The sequence below is a fragment of the Schistocerca gregaria genome, chromosome 6 (genome assembly GCF_023897955.1).
Source record: "Schistocerca gregaria isolate iqSchGreg1 chromosome 6, iqSchGreg1.2, whole genome shotgun sequence".
Lineage (NCBI taxonomy): Eukaryota > Metazoa > Arthropoda > Insecta > Orthoptera > Acrididae > Schistocerca > Schistocerca gregaria.
In genome coordinates this window covers 88228702-88248137 of record NC_064925.1, presented here as the reverse complement: position 1 = coordinate 88248137, position 19436 = coordinate 88228702, and the positions used below count along the sequence as shown (strand labels likewise).

General features: G+C 42.7%; 1 protein-coding gene across 1 annotated transcript in view; it reads left to right on the top strand.

Annotated features, from left to right (window-relative positions):
- The window catches only part of LOC126277956 (uncharacterized), a 564263-nt gene extending 545113 nt beyond the window's left edge, over positions 1 to 19150 (top strand). Inside the window, exons 4-6 of the mRNA XM_049977571.1 lie at positions 5476 to 5645; positions 9553 to 9699; positions 16423 to 19150. Of these exons, the coding sequence (XP_049833528.1) occupies positions 5476 to 5645; positions 9553 to 9699; positions 16423 to 16543 (438 nt within the window). The 3' untranslated portion in view covers positions 16544 to 19150. The remainder of the gene's footprint in view (positions 1 to 5475; positions 5646 to 9552; positions 9700 to 16422) is intronic.
- The last annotated feature ends 286 nt before the right edge of the window (positions 19151 to 19436 follow it).

The window sequence follows — 19436 nt, the reverse complement described above, 5'->3', positions numbered from 1 at the left end:
ATTATTTAGTATAATGATATTTCAGGCAACGGCCTTGCCATTCTGGATACACCGGTTCCCTTCAGATCACCGAAGTTAAGCGCTGTCGGGCGTGGCTGGCACTTGGATGGGTGACCATCCGAGCCCCCATACGCTGTTTCCATTTTCGGGGTGCACTCAGCCTCGTGATGCCAATTGAGGAGCTACTCGACCGAATAGTAGCGGCTCCGGTCTCAGAAAACCATCATAATGACCGGGAGAGCGGTGTGCTGACCATACGCCCCTCCTACCGCATCCTCAACTGAGGATGACATGGCGGTCGGATGGTCCCGATGGACCACTTGTGGCCTGAAGACGGAGTGCTTAGTGATATTTCGAGAATACATTTGTCTAGGAAACATATTTTAGTGATTAACATTGCAAGATCACAAGTTAAAATAAGCCATTGCAAATGTGAAATATTGGTACACTAGTAACTGGTGTAACCGCTAGAACGTTGAATGCAAGCATGCAAAAGTGCATACATTGTGTTTTACAGGTATCAGATGTCAGTTTATGGGATGGAGTTCCAGTCTGTTGCACATTGTCGGTCATTAATGCTGTTTGTGGATGACGCTGGAGTTTCCAGAATGAGGTTTTCACTCTGCATCGGAGTATGCGCTGATATGAAACTTCCTGGCAGATTAAAACTGTGTGCCAGAGCAAGACTCGAACTCGGTACCTTTGCCTTTCGCGGGCAAGTGCTCTAACAACTGAGCTACCCAAGCACGACTCACGCCCGGTCCTCACACCTTTACTTCTGCCAGTACCTCGCCTCCTACCTTCCAAACTTTACAGAAGCTCTCTATCGAACCTTGCAGAACTAGCACTCCCGAAAGAGAGGAAAGGACGCTGGAGTTGTCGTCCGATGATGTCTAATATGTGCTCCACTAGACACGCATCTGGTGATCGAGCAGACCAAGGCAACATGTCGACACTCTGTAGATCATATCTGGTTACAACAGCGGTATGTGGGAGAGAGTTATCCAGTTGCAAAACACCCCCTCGAATTCTCTTCATGAATGGCAGCACAACATGTCGAATCACCAGACTGATGTATAAATTTGCGTCAGGGAGCATGGGATGACCACGGCAGTTCTCCTGCTATCACACGAAATCGTACGCCAGATGTAGGTCCAATGTGTGTAGCACGCAGGTAGGCTGGCTGCAGGCTCTCTGCTGACCTCCTTCTAATCAACTCATGGCCCTCACTGCCACCGAGGCAGAAACAGTTTTCATCAGAAAACACAACAGACATCCACTTTATCCTCTAATGAGCTGTCGCTTGAAAACATTGAAGTCGCAGATGACGGTAGTTTGGGTTCAAAAATGTTTCAAATGGCTTGAGCACTATGGGACTTAACATCTATGGTCATCACTCCCCTAGAACTTAGAACTACTTAAACCTAAGTAACCTAAGGACATCACACAACGCCCAGCCATCCCCAGGCAGAGAAAATCCGTGACCCCGCCGGGAAACGAACCCGGGAACCCGGACGTGGGAAGCGAGAACGCTACCGCACGACCAGGAGATGCGGGCGTTAGTTTGGGGTCAGTTGAATGCGCGCTGAAGGACTTTGCGCTGTTCTTGAAGTTACCGATTTGTAACAGTTCATTCGGTCACAGTGGTGCCAACTGCTGCTGCAGATGCAGTACGGTGCGTCAGAGCCATAGGCCGAACACGATGGTCTTCCCTCTCGGTAGTACCTTGTGGCCTTCCGGAGCCCGGTCTTCCTGCGACCGCACATTTTCGTGGCCACCGCTGCCGGCACTCATGTACAGTGGCTACCTTCCTTCCAAGTAGTTCTGCAATATCCCAGAAGGAACATCCAGCTTCTCTTAGCCCTATTACACGACCTCGTTCGAACACAGTGAGTTCTTGATAATGGCGTCATTCTTGCTTTAAATGCAGTTTTGACTAACGTTAACTCTGTATGCCGAATCTCAAAGGTACTGACGCTCACAACCGGTACGGCGTATGTTTAAACTAAACTAGGTTTGCATCCTCACTGTGGCGCTACTAGCGCGAATGGCACGAAATCTGAACAGGCGCCATCCTTCAGATGTAGACACACGTCTACCAATTGTCGTTTATGCCAAACAGCTCCTTACTTTGGCGAAGCTTTTTTCCGTTAGTGTGTAAGAAGTGACTAGTGGCTACTAAATTTCTGAAGATGCTGGCGTGAAACTTAAGAATAAATTAAAGCTGTATGCAAATTGTGGCTGTCCCACCACGTCAATTTCTGATGGTCGCTCTTACTTGTTCAGGCGAACCAAAACTCTCTAATTTATTTATTTACATAGTTTACGCCCACATTGGAGCACTAAAATCAAACATAGCACAACAGATTCTACAATGATTAAGTTTAGGTCTTAGCAGTCAGTAATTTCTTCGTTTCCCAAAACTTCATTCGCTGTGATCTGGCTACTCGTTCTTTTGCAGATATGACATACGCTACTGGCCATTAAAATTGCTACATCACGAACATGACGTGCTACAGACGCAAAATTTAACCGACAGGAAGAAGATGCTGTGATATGCAGATGATTAGCTTTTCAGAGCATTCATAAGGTTGGCGCCGGTGGCGACACGTACAACGTGCTGACATGAGGAAAGTTTACAACCGATATCTTATACACAAACAGCAGTTGACCGGCGTTGCCTGGTGAAACGTTGTGATGCCTCGTGTAAGTATGAGAAATGCGTACCATCACGTTTCCGACTTTGATAAAGGTCGGATTGTAGCCTATCGCGATTGCGGTTTATCGTATCGCGACTTTGCTGCTCGCCTTGGTCGAGATCCAATCACTGTTAGCAGAATATGGAATCGGTGGGTTCAGGTGGGTAATGCGGAACGCCGTGCTAGATCCCAGCGGCCTCGTATCACTAGCAGTCGAGATGACAGGCATCTTATCCGCATAGCTGTAACGGATCGTGCAGCAACGTCTCGATCCCTGAGTCAACAGATGGGGACGTTTGCAAGACAACAACCATCTGCACGAACACTTTGAAGTTTGCAGCAGAATGGACTATCAGCTCGGAGACCATGTCTACGGCTACCCTTGACGCTGCATCACAGACAATAGCACCTGCGATGGTGTACTCAACGACGAACCTAGGTGCACGAATGGGAAAACCTCATTTTTTTCGGATGAATCCAGGTTCTGTTTACAGCATCGTGATGGTCGCATCCGTGTTTGGTGACATCGCGGTGAACGCACGTTGGAAGCACTTTGAACTGTGGACGTTACATTTCAGATGTGTTACGACCCGTGCCTCTACCCTTCATTCGATCCCTGCGAAACCCTACATTTCAGCAGGATAATGCACGACCGCACGTGGCAAGTCCTGTACGAGCCTATCTGGATACAGAAAATGTTCGACTGCTGCCCTGGCCAACACATTCTCCAGATCTCTCACCAATTAAAACGTCTGGTCAATGGTGGCCGAGCAACTGGCTCCTCACAACACGCCATTCACTACTCCTGATGAACTGTGGCATCGTGTTGAAGCTGCTTGGGCAGCTGTACCTGTACACGCCATCTAATCTCTATTTGACTCAATGCCCAGGCTTATCAAGGCCGTTATTACGGCCAGAGATGGTTCTTCTAGGATATATGCACTTAAATTGCATGAAAATATAATCACATGTCAGTTCTAGTATAATATATTTGTCCAATGAATACCCATTTATCATCTGCATTTCTTCTTGGTGTAGCAATTTTAATGGCCAGTCGTGTACTTCTTCCGTTCTGATGGTTTGAATGTCAGCCGTGTTTATTTGTTCTTCAGATACAGTTTCTCTTCTCTGTGTGGAATTTGGTGTGTGGTTATGTTCAGTTCATCCAGATCACTTTGTACTTCTTTAAACCAGATGTTTTTGGTTTTACTGTTCCAGAAGTAGTCAAAAAGTTGCTTCAGGATTCTAGTGTTTGGTAGGCGAGATATGTGGCGGAAAAATGCAATCCTTCTTTTCCGCATTATATCAGTAATGGATTTAGTTTCTTTATACACTACTGAGTTGGGCAAAAGTCTCCACTGCCCATGAACTTGGTGTTTCTTACTTATTAATGTTCAGTGTTTTCTTCTATCAACTTTGTGCAATTTGTCAGTTGTTGCTTGAATATTTAGCCTGAATAGTGTTTCACTTCCATATGTTGCTTCCAGTTTAACGACGGAGAAGTAATTTCGAAATTTAGTATTTATCGAGAGAGATCGTCTTTTGTAGGTTGGTCAAGTGGTTCTCTGCGCTCGCTGTAGTTTTAATATTCTTCTCTCTATTGATGCTCTTCCATGAACATTCCAAGTAATAATCTCACCAAGATATTGAACCTTTTTTACTACTTTGATTTTTTGATCATTATTGAGTATTATATGGGATGTGTCAACTGGGAAGCTGGGCATCATTTCTTTTTTCTCAAACGAAATTTGCAATCCGACCTGTGCCGCTAATGGTTCTAGTTGTTCTATCTGAACCTTTGCTTCATAAGTATTGTTGTTAACAGCACCAAATCATCTACAAATGCAAGGACGTTAAGATAAATCTTTCTTCCAATCTTAACAGACGGTGGGCATTTCTTGTTCCATTCACGCATGATTTTGTCCAGCACACAATTGAACAATAATGGAGAAAATCCATCGCCTTGTCGAAGGGCAGTATGAATGTCAGAAGGTTGAGAGAATTCATTTATGAACCTTACGGTAGGTTTAGTATTTCGAAGGGTGACTGCAGCTAGGTTGTAAACCAAATTCTTTAAGAATTGACAGTAGAGATTCACGATGGATACTATCGTAGGCTTTTTTTAAAATCGACAAACGTGATCACTAGTTTCTTGTCCCTTACCCATTGATGTTTCATTATCCATTTGAGACTAATAATTTGATCAGAACAGCTTCGTCCTGGATGAAAGCCTCGTTGATATTCGCCTAGTTCACCATCAGGCTCTTCATGAATTCTGAAATACAGAACCTTGGAAAAAAATTTATAAGTTATATCCAGCTGGTATATACCCCTATAATTATTTGGATCCAATCGATCTCCTTTTTTGTGTAGACGAAAGCCTCCTTGATATTCGCCTAGTTCACCATCAAGCTGTTCATGAATTCTGAAATATAGAACCTTCGAAAAATGTTTATAAGTATTGTCCAGCTGGTATATACCCCTATAATTATTTGGATCCGATCGATCTCCTTATTTTGTGTAGTGGATGGATTATTGCAACATTCCATTTCTCTGGTAACTTCTCAGTATTCCAAATGTCCGTAATATGTTTGTGTAAGTTCAAAATAATTTATACATTTGCATATTTGCAATGTTCTGCCACTAGTTGGTTCTCACCTGCTGCTTTGTAATTTTATTTTTCTCGCTTCATCTTCTGGTGGCAGAGGAAGAGTTTGATCGTATCTAGAAGTCGTGCGACGTTCTGGCTGATGTCGGTGTTTTGCGGTGTTTGCAGACGACGACGGCGGGGTCGCGCGCCGTGGTGGAGAAGCTGACGTTTGAGAACCACACGGAGTGCCGCTGCGAGGACAAGCTGGACGCCGTGATGCCGCGAGATATGCCAGACACCCAGCGGCCTCCGACGGAGCCCCACCACCACCACGAGCCGCATCAGCACCACAGCAGGTGAGCACCAGCGCCACGCCTGGCGAAGCCGCCGGTACAATGGTCCACTCCGTGGTGCCACGCTGAGCGTGACTGGCTCCTCAAGCGGAGGCCCTGGCTTCCATTCGCAGCGCCTTATTCGACTCTTTCTCTCACGGAAACGGGACTGATCAGAATTGTTCCCATTCACGTGGTCACTGGCACATGCTGAGCACCAGTTTCCATTATAATTAATTATACTCTCCGGTATTGCAACCGAAATTAAATAAAGAGACGTGATTAGCCTGCTGCGAATGAGACATTGATTTCTGCAGTTTAGATTAGATTAGTTCTTGTTCCATAGATCATGAATGCGACACTTCGTAATGATGTTGAACGTGTCAAGTTAATAAAAGGTGTCTACACAAGAAATTACATTACACAAAATATTACATGACACTTAATAATAATTTTTTTGGGGAGGGGGCGTTGGGGAAATTACCCACTTACTATATCCAAAAATTCATCTAATGAGTAGGAGTTGCCATTAAGAAATTCTTTTAATTTCCTTTTAAATGCTACATGTCTATGTGTCAGACTTTTGATGCTATAAGGTAAGTGACCAAAGTTTTTTTGGCAGCATAATTTACCCCCTTCTGAGCCACTGTTACATTTAACCTTGAATAGTGAAGATCATCCTTTCTCCTAGTGTTGTAGCGATGTACACTGCTATTACTTTTGAAATCGTTTGGATTGTTAATAACAAATTTCATAAGTGAGTATATATATTATGAGGCTACAGTGAAGATTCTAGCTTTTTAAATAAGTGGCTGCAGGATGATTTTAGATGAGCTCCATCAATTATTCTGATTACACGCTTATTTGCAATTAACACTCTTGTACTCAATGATGAGTTACCCCAGAATATGATGCTTTACGAAAGGAGAGAATAAAAATAGGCGTGGTTAGCTAATTTATTGAGATGCATATCGCCAAAATTTGCAATGACCCTAATAGCATAAGTAGCTGAACTCAAACGTTTCAGCAGATCATCAGTGTGTTTTTTCCAGTTCAACCCTTAATCAATGCATATACTTATAAACATTCAATATTCTACCTTATCTACCGATTTATGATCGAAGTCTATATTTATTAATTTTGTTATTCCATTTACTGTGTGGAACTGTATGTACTGTGTGGAACTGTATGTACTGTGTTTTGTCAAAGTTTAATGAAAGCCCATTTGCAGAGAAACACTTAATGATTTTCTGAAAAAACATTGTTTACAATTTCACCAGTTAATTCTAGTCTGCTGGGTGTGATAGCTATACTTGAGTCAACGGCAGAAAGTATCAGCTTTGCACCTCCGTGAATATAGAGTGGCGAGTCATTAATATACATTAAGAACAGCAGAGGACCCAAGATCGAACCTTGCGGCACCCCATTCTTGATTGTTCCCCAGTCTGATAAATCACCAGTTTTTTGCATATTATGTGAACTGCTTAGTTCAACCTTCTGCTAGGTATGATTTAAACCTTTTGAGCGCTGTCCCATTCAGTCACTTTGCAGTTGACGTCTTTTTATTTTTCGCCACACTCCTCTTCAGTGACCGTCTGTCACGTTTACTCAGCACACACTTTCGTTCGCGTTGTGACTTGGTTGACGATGTATTTCCTCTTTCTCTGTACGTGGTATAAATCTTTGGTAGGGTGCCTCCTGAAACACACAACATTTCGGCCATCTTGGAGACGGAAGCACTCACCATAGGAGCACCAACAATTTGGTCAAGCTAGAATTTTCTTAGCTCCGATGTCATGTATTCACAACTACACAGAACACCGTTGTGACCACGAATGACACATGCACTATATTGAACCCATTTCGTGGTGAAATACAACAGTGCAACCTCCAAGCAGGGTTAGCATCTGCATTTATGTACCAGCATGCAGTTCGCGCGATGTTTCCATATTTTTTGCAAACACTATACAAACACACAAAAAAGCCGATTCTTCGGAAGAATCGACCTTCCATACATGAAACAGCTCCAAACTTCTGATTGATGTGTTTAGTATTTGAAGCTAGAAAATTTTCACGAATTATATGAAGTTGTGTTTAAAGTTTGTTGAAAGTCTCTAAAGGCTGTCATTCACAAACAGTGGATGAGTGTAGTCTGGGTAATTTGCTATATTTCAACCAAAGTGATTTTTTCACGAAAAGTGAAAATCCATGGCAACGGTGTCCTCACCGCAAGGAGTAGAGGACGTTTTAGTTCTTCCATATTACCCATTTTAGTAAATTGACTCAAATGTTTTCTACGTAAATGTACGAATAGATATATTATAATACAAGACGACAGCAGTTTTTGTGTGTCACGTATTGTTCTACTTTATATTATTGCACATAATGTAATATACTTTTACGAATTTTACGAAATTTACAACGGAACATTTATTATTTTATAATTAATACTATAATTGTAACTCTTTTTAAATGGAATGGTACCGTTTTTTTGTTATTTACTGTCACTTAAATTTACGTTAAACCAAGGTGACTAGTAATTACATATAATAAACTATATTAAATGCCGTTGATCGCCGCTGGGGGCGTTGCCGTCTATGCACGTGATCTCAGCACGCTGTTTAAGCCCATACAAAGAGTTATTCTCTCATAGTTTCCTGCCGTTATGTAGACAGGAGTGACACCACCAGCAGTCGACCAATGGGTAACATATTTTAAATTTACGTTATTTTTAGCTGTTGTATAATGGAGTCTATCTGACGGATATCTATAATTTCACAGTGTAAACGCCCAGAAGATGATCCCTACGTTGGGTTGAAACGGGTTGGCGGTATCTACATCTACATGATTACTCTGCAATTCACATTTAAGTGCTTGGCAGAGGGTTCATCGAACCACAATCATACTATCTCTCTGCCATTCCACTCCTGAACAGCGCGCGGGAAAACACCTAAACCTTTCTGTTCGAGCTCTGATATGTCTTATTTTATTTTGATGATCATTCCTGCCTATGTAGGTTGGGCTCAACAAAATATTTTCGCATTCGGAAGAGAAAGTTGGTGACTGAAATTTCGTAAATAGATCTCGCCACGACGAAGAACATCTTTGCTTTAATGACTTTCATCCCAACTCGCGTATTATATCTGCCACACTCTCTCCCCTATAACGCGATAATACAAAACGAGCTGCCCTTTTTTTCCACCCTTTCGATGTCCTCCGTCAATCCCACCTGGTAAGGATCCCACACTGCGCAGCAATATTCTAACAGAGGACGAACGAGTGTAGTGTAAGCTGTCTCTTTAGTGGACTTGTTGCATCTTCTAAGTGCCCTGCCAACGAAACGCAACCTTTGGCTCGCCTTCCCGACAATATTATCTATGTAGTCTTTCCAATTGAAGTTGTTCGTAATTTTAACACCCAGGTACTTAGTTGAATTGACAGCCTTGAGAATTGTACTGTTTATCGAGTAATCGAATTCCAACGGATTTCTTTTGGAACGCATGTGGATCACCTCCACTTTTCGTTATTTAGCGTCAACTGCCACCTGCCACACCATACAGCAATCTTTCCTAAATCGCTTAGCAAATGATACTGGTCTTCGGATGACCTTAGTAGACGGTAAATTACAGCATCATCTGCGAACAACCTAAGAGAACTGCTCAGATTGTCACCCAAGTCATTTATATAGATTAGGAACAGCAGAGGTCCCAAGACGCTTCCCTGGGGAACACCTGATATCACTTCAGTTTTACTTATGATTTGCCGTCTATTACTACGAACTGCGACCGTCCTGACAGGAATAATAAATGCCATTAAGACTGTTTTTGAATAACTGATTAATCACACTAATGGCTGCTTCATCTCCAGAACTACGTTGTCCAAAAGTGTATGCTCCTGTGTGACTTGCGGCCGGTGTGGCGCCGTGTTGCAGCCACGCGGGCGGCTGCCGCTGCCCCAGCGCCTTCGCGGCGCGCCGTCTCCACGGCGGCTCCAGCTGCCGCTGCGAGTGCTTCGGCCACCACGCCGGCTGCGCGCGCCTGCGCCGCGGCAAGGACTACTTCTCCACCAGGGACAAGTAGTGAGTACCCGCCACCAGTGACTCCGACCTGGGGCCCTATTCTATATCGTTCACACCGATCGGTGTAGTAGGTTAGGCTCGGTAGTGTCGTCATTTACGCTTCTTTATCGAAATATCGTATTCAGTAAGCTTCTGAGACCTGTTACCGAACGGTCCTCCCACCGATTTTACGACAATTGTACCGAGAGGTTTTGTATTTCGGTGTGGTCCTGTCGATCGGTGAGCTGTGGTTTATGTACACCTATAATTTGTTATTTTAAACATGTTTAGCGACTTTTGCTTTGGATTTTGTGGTTGTGCTACTAAAGAATCACCGGAGGACGCATCCGTCTGGAAACTGAGTTCCTAATAGACTATTTTTCTTTGTTACAAATATGGTTAGGTTAGCTTGTTACTGTGAATGACCACATAAAAAAAAGGTTTCGGTCTGTATTCTCCCAAAATACGTGTTATTTTTATGCAAATGAGAGTTTAAAGATAATTAAATATCAAGACATCAACTCTGCATACGTATATTATATGAGTGTGAACTGACGTTACTAGTGACTTTGTATACTTCTTCCCACAAATGGTTTAGTTAGTAATTATCGAATCGTGTTTACAAGTAACAATGGAAAGCAATTATTTGAACCCTGATATTGGAAACCTTCTAAACTATCAAGCATTTATGACTTACGCAGCGCCGGCTGCGGTGGCCGTGCGGTTCTAGGCGCTGCAGTCCGGAACCGCAGGACTGCTACGGTCGCAGGTTCGAATCCTGCCTCGGGCATGGATGTGTGTGATGTTCTTAGGTTAGTTAGGTTTAAGTAGTCCTAGGGGACTGATGACCTAAGATGTTAAGTCTCATAGTGCTCAGAGCCATTTGAACTTACGCAAAACCCTTTGGCAACGAAGTCATCCTACGTTCCTCTGCACAATAGAATAAGAATTGAGGGCTGAGTTCCTGTTGTTTGTCGTGGCCAAGTGGTTAGCTCGCAGGAGTTCGAATGTGTGGATGACAAAATTTTTTTTTTCCTCTTCATACATGCAAACGTTCTGAGACATTGTTATTCGTGTAAGGTAAGATTTTTCTGCAATGTTCGTTATTACTTACATGTAAGAGCGCACTTCCTCGGTAATTATTTCGTGATTTATGTGTGTTTAAAACGAGAAATATGAAATTGCTGTGTGTGAAACAACCGACAGTGACCTTTACATTTTTTCTTGTCAGAAATAATTCTCCATCTTTACCGAATATGTAGTGATTTTCTAGTTGCGGTTAGACAGGAATCTAAGAGCACAACTTAAATGTAACTAGCAGCAGTCATCTGCACAATCTTGCTAGTCACAACTATTTATCTGCGATCGAATCCTCAACAACAGTAGGCCGTAATATTTTTAGACTGTAGCACTATATAAGAAACATTTTCATTCATGAGATGTATTTTATGAACTTCGACAAACTGCAGGGGCTCACGAAAATGCGTTTTTTTTTTCAATTTTGTTTTCCAGACCCAAATCGTTGACGTATCGTATAGGGAAGTGGGCTACTTAATCATTGGGATCTCTAGGAGCGAGCGGAACCGCGCGACTGCTAGGGTGCAGGTTCGAATCCAGCCTCGGGCATGGATGTGTGTGATGTTCTTAAGTTAGTTAGATTTAATTAGTTCTAAGTTCTAGGGGACTGATGTCAACAGATGGTAAGTCCCATAGTGCTCAGAGCCATTTGAACCATTTGAACCATCTAGGAGCGAGTTATTACATTCTGTTTATCTTCTTATTCTCTGAAACTCTCAGAATCAATTTTTCGGGTGTTTTTATAGATGTTGTAGTACAATTTGGTACTACACACTATTCCTAACTCATTTTCCGAAACGCAAAATCCAAAACCCGATCTTAGTATGAATGAGAATAAGATGACGTAAAGCGACATTTACAACAATGTGCAGAATACAGTCAAATACGCTGTCGTTATTACGCATGTATGGATACATGCGGTCAGGGAAACTGTAAAAATTTCAATGCATTTCAGCTGATAATCATGGAAATGGATATACTGCGTCCGATACTGTTAAGGAGGAGGCAAGAGCGATGAAGGCGGGCACGTCAGCTCGATGGAATGCGGTGTCATGCGTTATGGCAACGTAAACGCAGTTTTCGGTACTTGGAAGAATAGCGTGCCTGTGTCGTGTTGGTGATGCTGTGCTCGCTGCAGTGCGCATGCGCGGATCTGCGGCCGCTTGCTTTTCATTGGCTTGCGCGAGGCGAACGGACAACAGCGCTTCGGTTCTCTAGACCCGAACGGTATCGCTACCGAAATGCATACTGAATAATGAAATGGCTCTAATTCGAGTACTAGACTGTTCGGTGCTCTTGAGTACCGAAACCATCGTCACAATGACGATACAGAATAGGCACCCTTAAGTAGACAGTCATTAAGGATCAGCTCTGGGACCTAGAAAGAGCGTACAGGAGAGTGTAACATGTTTTGAAACTGCCTCACTGATTAAAACCACTCACGGGATCGAGTCTCGAATCCACAACCTTGCCGTTCGGGGGCAGCTCTTTTTCCGACTGAGTCATCCAGCCACGATATGTGAACCGTCCTCGGCGGTACCCCTATCCTACTTCGAAAGCTAATGTTCGAGTTTCGGGTCTCGATTTCGGACTCATCTTATTAGGCCACGACTTACTCAATAACATGGACAAGTACTATCTGGCGTAGAGTATCTGGCGTTGAATTTATTTAATGCCTTCACAATTTTCCCTGCCTTGAAAGTGGAAATTTGTGTAATTTGCCAATAGCTTCGATTTCGGAAGGTTTTTAGCGTGTAAATGTTTTTTTTTTATAATTCTTCTCGTTAATTTGATTTTTGTTACCGATTCTTCAAATGTAACAAAGTAATAATGTGCAAAGACTATTAAATACATTATAGACAAGTTTTACTCGACTGAAAAACCTTTACATTTGAATACAATATTTGATACTAGGTTCGTGATCATTGCGAACCTTGGAACACTTTTTCACATTCGGAAAAACCTTACTTTTCGGGAGTAAATTTTGTAATTTCAGAAAAAAACTACAAGACATAAAGTAAAAGCAATGATTAGAAATATGTTTTAAACTTGTATTAGAGTGCTGGCTGGCTACAGACGAAAGCCTGAAAAAGTGTTTCACTGAACAATACTCTCCCTTATACTGCGAGTAATGGGTGTAATTGCAGGCAGGTCTATTGGTGATGGATGACCGTGTACTGAACACCGTGACATCAGTGTTTACTTCTTTTGCAGCCCAATAACTATGACTGACAACAGAAAACTGTTAATGCTTATTTTCCCTTGGGCAGGAAGTCAGGTACTGAAGTGGAAACGGGTAGGTGCAAAAAGGATTATACTGCGTCGTTCACGTCGCGGTCCAGTTAAAGTTGTGAAGTTTGTAATGCGTCGGTGGGAAGAGTGTTCGACACAGAGAAAAAGCAAGCAAACACTGATGTGTGTACATGTCAAGGTACCGTATATAAAAAAACCTGCACTTGTGCCTGTTACTCGCTCTATACACGGTGGTCCATCTGAAGTATCGTATGAGATTATCTCGAAAACAATACATCGGGTAAAAAACGTGGGTAATACAAGTTCGTAAGCTCAAAGGGGGACATCAAACGATACTACACGAGATTCCCAGCTCCTGCCCCCTTGGGTGGGGGAAGGGGGCAACTTTTAATCTTAAATGGAAACCTCCATTTTGTATTGCAGATTCGGATTGTCCATAAAAAAATAATCAAGTTTTGTCTGAAACATTTTTTAAAACCACTGACAGATGGCGCTGAAATCGAGAAAAATTGAAATTGGGGAAGAACTCCCATTTATTTACAAAGATCCGAGAAGGACGCATCAAATCGATACAAAATGTGCACCAGTTCTTTCATTACGCGAAATTAAGCTATTTTCTTACAAAGTGTATCCTACCCGCCACAGTTTTTGATGGATGGAGGTGGAATGGTGTTAAAATCTCGTTAGGGAACTCTTCACAATTGCGTTACTCACCCGACCGTTGCCAAACTGCGCACAGTGGCTCAGTATAAAGGTCGGTGCAATGCAATCAGACGTCACTTCACTTTCAGATTGTGAACCATAAACATCACATGACGAAAGCAAATTATTCTTTAACGAAACATGGCTCACTATCCTGCTACAGAGATTGTTGATACGATGTTAATTTTAGGTGAATGCCATAACAATTACGCTGCAGCTGCGCAATTGCATGTGGATCGTTTCCCAAACAGACTACATACAAGCGAAAACATTAATCGAAATTGCACTCAACGAGCTCGAAATGGCTACATGCACCGTCCACCGTAAGAAATATTGTTTATGAAAGGCAGCCCATAACCCGAAACGATATGGAGCAACGCATTCGAAGAGCTTGTGCAGCCATACCACGGGATGTGCTGCTCAAAACTGTGCACAACTTTCGCAGACGATTGACTTTATGCATTGAAGGAAATGGGGATAATTTTGAACAATTTCTTCGTGGCTAATTTCATTAATGAACAAACCCAAATTGTGAGAGGCAAGGAGATTCACACTAATGAAGCACTCCAACATGTGACAAGCAAGGGGATTCACACTAATGAAGCATCCCATGGCAACATCATTCTACTGCGTCCATGTCGTTGCTCCTGGGTAACGCTAAAAGTAGGATTCAGTATATTCTGTACAAAAATAGTTTAATTTGGCGTAGCGAAGGAATTGGTGCAAATTTTTTTATCGATTTGATGCGTCTTTCTCGCATAATTCTAGAGAAACCAGAGTTCTTCCCAGCCAGCCGATGTGGCTGAGCGGTTCTAGGCGCTTCAGTCCGGAACCGCGCTGCTGCTACGCTCGCAGGTTCGATTCCTGCCTCGAGCATGGATGTGTGTCTAGGGGACTGATCACCTCAGATGTTAAGTCCCATCGTGCCTAGAGCCATTTGAATCATTTTTGAGAGTTCGTACCCAATTTCACTATTTTTCGATTTTAGCGCCTTCTGTCTCTGGAGTAGGATAGTCATGCATATTTCGCTGAAGAATAATTTACTTTCGTCAGTTGATGTTTATGGTTCACAATCTGAAAGTGAACTGACGTCTGATCGCATTGCACCGACCTTTATAATGAGCCATAGTTCGCAGTTTGGCCACAGTAGTGCCACAGTCGGGTGAGTAATGCAATTGTGAAGAGTTCCCTGACTAGATTTTAATACCATTCCGCCTCCTTCCATGAAAGACTGTGGCACTGTGGCAGGTAGGATATATTTTGTGTATATATATATATATATATATATATATATATATATATATATATATATATATATATATATATATACAAAATATATATATACCGTCTGCCAGTGGTTTAAAAAATGTTTCAGAGAAAACTAGATTACTTTTTTATGGAGAACCGAATCTACAATAAAAAAATGGGTGTTTCCAGTTAAGACTTAAAAGTTGCCACCCGCCCCACCCAAGAGGGCGGGGGCTGGAGGTCACGTGTAGTATAATTTGATGTCCCCCTCTGAGCTTACGAACTTCTCTGTTGTTGTTGTGGTCTTCCTGAGACTGGTTTGATGCAGCCCTCCATGCTACTCTATCCTGTGCAAGATTCTTCACCTCCCAGTATCTACTGCAACCTACATTCTTCTGAATCTGCTTAGTGTATTCATCTCTTCGTCTCCCTCTACGATTTTTACCCTCCACGCTGCCCTCCAATACCAAATTGGTGATCCCTTGTTGCCTCAGAACATGTCCTACCAACCGATCCCTTCTTCTAGTCCAGTTCTGCCACAAACTTCTCTTCTCCCCAATCCTGTTCAGTACTTCCTCATTAGTTATGTGATCTACCCATCTAATCTTCAGCATTCTTCTGTAGCACTACATTTCAAAAGCTTCTATTCTCTTCTTGTCTAAACTATTTATCGGCCACGTTTCACTTCCATACATGGCTACACTCCATACAAATACTTTCAGAGAAGACTTCCTGACACTTAAATCTATACTCGATGTTAACAAATTCCTCATCTTCAGAAACGCTTTCCTTGCCATTGCCAGTCTACATTTTATATCTTCACTACTTCGACCATCATCAGTCATTTTGCTCCCCAAATAACAAAACTCCTTCACTACTTTAAGTGTCTCATTTCCTAATCTAATTTCCTCAGCATCACCCTACTTAATTCGACTACATTCCATTATCCTCGTTTTGCTTTTGTTGATGTTCATCTTATACCCTCGTTTCAAGACACTGTCCATTCCGTTCAACTTCTCTTCCAAGTCCCTTGCTGTCTCTAACAGAATTAAAATGTCATCGGCGAACCTCAAAGTTTTAATTTCTTCTCCATGGATTTTAATACCTACTCCGAATTTTTCTTTTGTTTCCTTTACTGCTTGCTCAATATACAGATTGAATAACATCGGGGAGAGGCTACAACCCTGCCTCACTCCCTTCCCAACCACTGCTTCCCTTTCATGTCCCTCAACTCTTATAACTGCCATTTGGTTTCTATACAAATTGTAAATAGCCTTTCGCTCCCTATATTTTACCCCTGCCACCTTCAGAATTTGAAAGAGAAACTTCTCTTACCCACTTTTTTTACCCGATGTATAGTAATCTCATCCGAAACTTCGGATGGACCATCCTGTATATTTCTGGATCCTGGTGGAGTAAGTAAGTAATAATTAAAGATCTAAAGAGGCGCTTGCGTTGTTTCAGCTGTATCCAGAGCGGAGAGTGCACTCACCCGGACTGCGAGTACGGACCTTACATCCGCAAGGCGGGCCGGTGTCCGCGCAAGAGGGAGCGGCTGTCTGCATGGGACAAGACGAGGCACTGAGCGCCCTGCTGAAGAGGGGTCCAGGCGGAGGCACCGAAACGCAGCATCGCACTCACGACGCGACACCGGCGGTGGTCACCTCTCAGCTCAGCTGTTGCCGGCCAGCGGTGGTCCACGAGAGCTAGAAGTACCAAGCTGTCAACAGCCACTCTCCAAAACTACACTAATCACGCCATACCGCTTCCTCCCGTCTTTAGCCTGCCGCTCACTCTCGTCATAAGGGTCGCGTAATTGCAATTCCGACTCTGTGCAGATTGTGTCCTATTACGGTCGATGAGTTGCTGTCACAGTTGGTCAGTGTGTTCTGAGGGAACAGTCGAGCGTTTTAGGGAGTAGATGTATTTATCGGGATGTATGCCACCAGTAAATGACAATAACGATGATATCGAACGATTCAGTGACAGATTCCTGGTAGGAAATTACGTAAATAGCTGTGAGTAATCAAAAAGTATGTTCGTGGTGAGCAATGTACTCATCACGTCATAAAGGAAACTCACAAATCATCTTACTGTCTTCACTGACAAGGGAACCTCCCCATTGCACCTTCCTCAGATTTAGTTATAACTTGGCACAGTGGATAGGCCTTGGAAAACTGAACACAGATCAATCGAGAAAACAGGAAGAAGTTGTGTGGAACTATGAAAAAAGTAATCAAAATATACAAACTGAGTAGTCCATGTGAAAGACAAGCAACATCAGGGAGAGTGTGAGCTCGGGAGCGCCGTGGTCGCGTGGTTAGCGTGAGCAGCTGCGGAACGAGACGTCCTTGGTTCAAGTCTTCCCTCGAGTGAGTAGTTTAATTTTTTTATTTTCAGACAATCATCACCACACGTACTGTTTATCAACAAATGTAGGAAATAATCATACATTTGTTCGACAATCGTTCGATCTGCCTTACAGTTCGGAAAATATTCGTTGACATTGTTATTGAAGTCACGAGCTATATTTTCTGGATTCATATTGCCCACGGAATGTATCTCACGTATTTAATGCACTCTCGTCCAAACTAGCGAACAGCCAACTGCCAGCCAGGGAGCCTCGTTAGCAGGAATACTCTCTCTTCCGAGCGCTGTAGTCGACTGTCGTCGTGTGTTTCGATGTTTGTTTAGGTGCAGCGTCGTCATACTACGGCGCAGTTACCTCGCATCGGACGGGCGGACGGACAGATAATAATTGTCTGAAAATAAAAAAAAAAAATAGACTTTTCACTCGAGGGAAGACTTGAACCAAGGACCTCTCGTTCCGCAGCTACTCACGCTTAGCACGGGATCACGGCGCTCCTGACTTCAGCCTATCCTTGATATTGCCTATCTTGCGCAAGGGCTACTCAGTTTGTATATTTTGCTTATTCTTTTCATAGTTCCATACAGCTTCTTCCTGTTTTCTCAATTGATCTGTGTTCAGTTTTTCAAGGCCTATACACTGTGCTAACTTATAACTAAATCTGAGGGGGGTGCGATGGGGATGTTCCGTTGTCAGTATGTTTTAGAGTGATGTCTTCTTGTTTCCACTTCCATCTTACTGTACCCGTGCCAGCAGCTAGTAAGCGCATCAGCTGGTTGCGACGTTACAGTCTAAGCTACCGATATTGCCCCTCACTTATCAGTGTGAAGACTTGTCTGTCACAGTATCGTCGCTACTCTTATCGCGCGTGGCGTCAAGGCACTTTCCTCCTACCATGCCTCAAGCCCATCTCCCAACTGACATCCCGTGGTGCCTATTCTTGTGAGACTGTTGATGGACAGCTTTCTCTACATACAAAATTGTTTGGAAATACAATAATTGCGCCAGAAGGGAACTACGATCAACAAGTGTCTCCTAAATGTCTAGTTCAGCTCTACCGGGAGACGTCACAGTTGTTCATACATTTATATTGGACGAATCAGTGACGTAAGAAAGAAATGTATTCAGAGTTTTTGAGAAATCCAATAAAACTGTGAATAACGTAGACAGGGAACGTGAAGCCATGTTTCATAGCCAAAAGATTCTTCATGTTAGAAAATTAAAGTTCCCCGAGTGAAACGAAAGTTTTGCTTGTTTTGCTAGCAGGGAGGGAAAATTCAGTTATTTCTTTTCTGTAATGTTACGCTCGCCGCAAAGTGATGACCGAAGAACAGTACCATAAAAGTAGACGTTGTTAAGTCGATGTTTTCTGACATGCTACACGTCGTTCAATGCTGTGATGGCGTCGTAAACAGCAAGATGTGTTCCTCGTCACTCGTGTACAGCAATTGCTTTTCTTTTACTTTTTCCGCAGCCGATGTGAGAATGTTGACAACACCCTCCTTCAGGGAGTTCGACTTCCCTGAGGGAGACGATTAACGTGTCATCCAAAGCCTCAACAAAGGGTGCCGTTATAAGATGTCAATAAAGCAATATTTGACGTCACCTCCTCCAGCCAACACTGCCATTTTACTGAGAACAATTTTCATTCATTAACATAGTTTCTAAGAAAAGTGTGTAGGTTATAACGAAATTAAGCCAATGTATATAAGAGTAAATGATCATGTGTGCTGTGTATGAGTAGACTTTATAGTATCAAATGTAAAGTTTTATAATGCTCTTGGATGGTGAACATGACATTAAAAAAACTGTAGTTTTAAGACACACTATGTGAACAATTATTTTTCTTCATATGGTGTCAAAGTTCAAGAATTCGCAAAACTGTGAAGTTGGCGTGCCCATATTTTTCTTGTATCATCCATATTTATGTGTCTTCCACATTAATCTTAAGGCATATCGTTCCGCAAATAAATATTTGACTATAAACTTGATACAACTGTACTAAATGGAACACTCTTTGTAACCAGTTCAGAGTACACTGCCCACCTACCGAAACTGTCCAAAGTTTGGAGAACCGTAGACCATCTCTTTCCTTCTCCTTTTATCACCT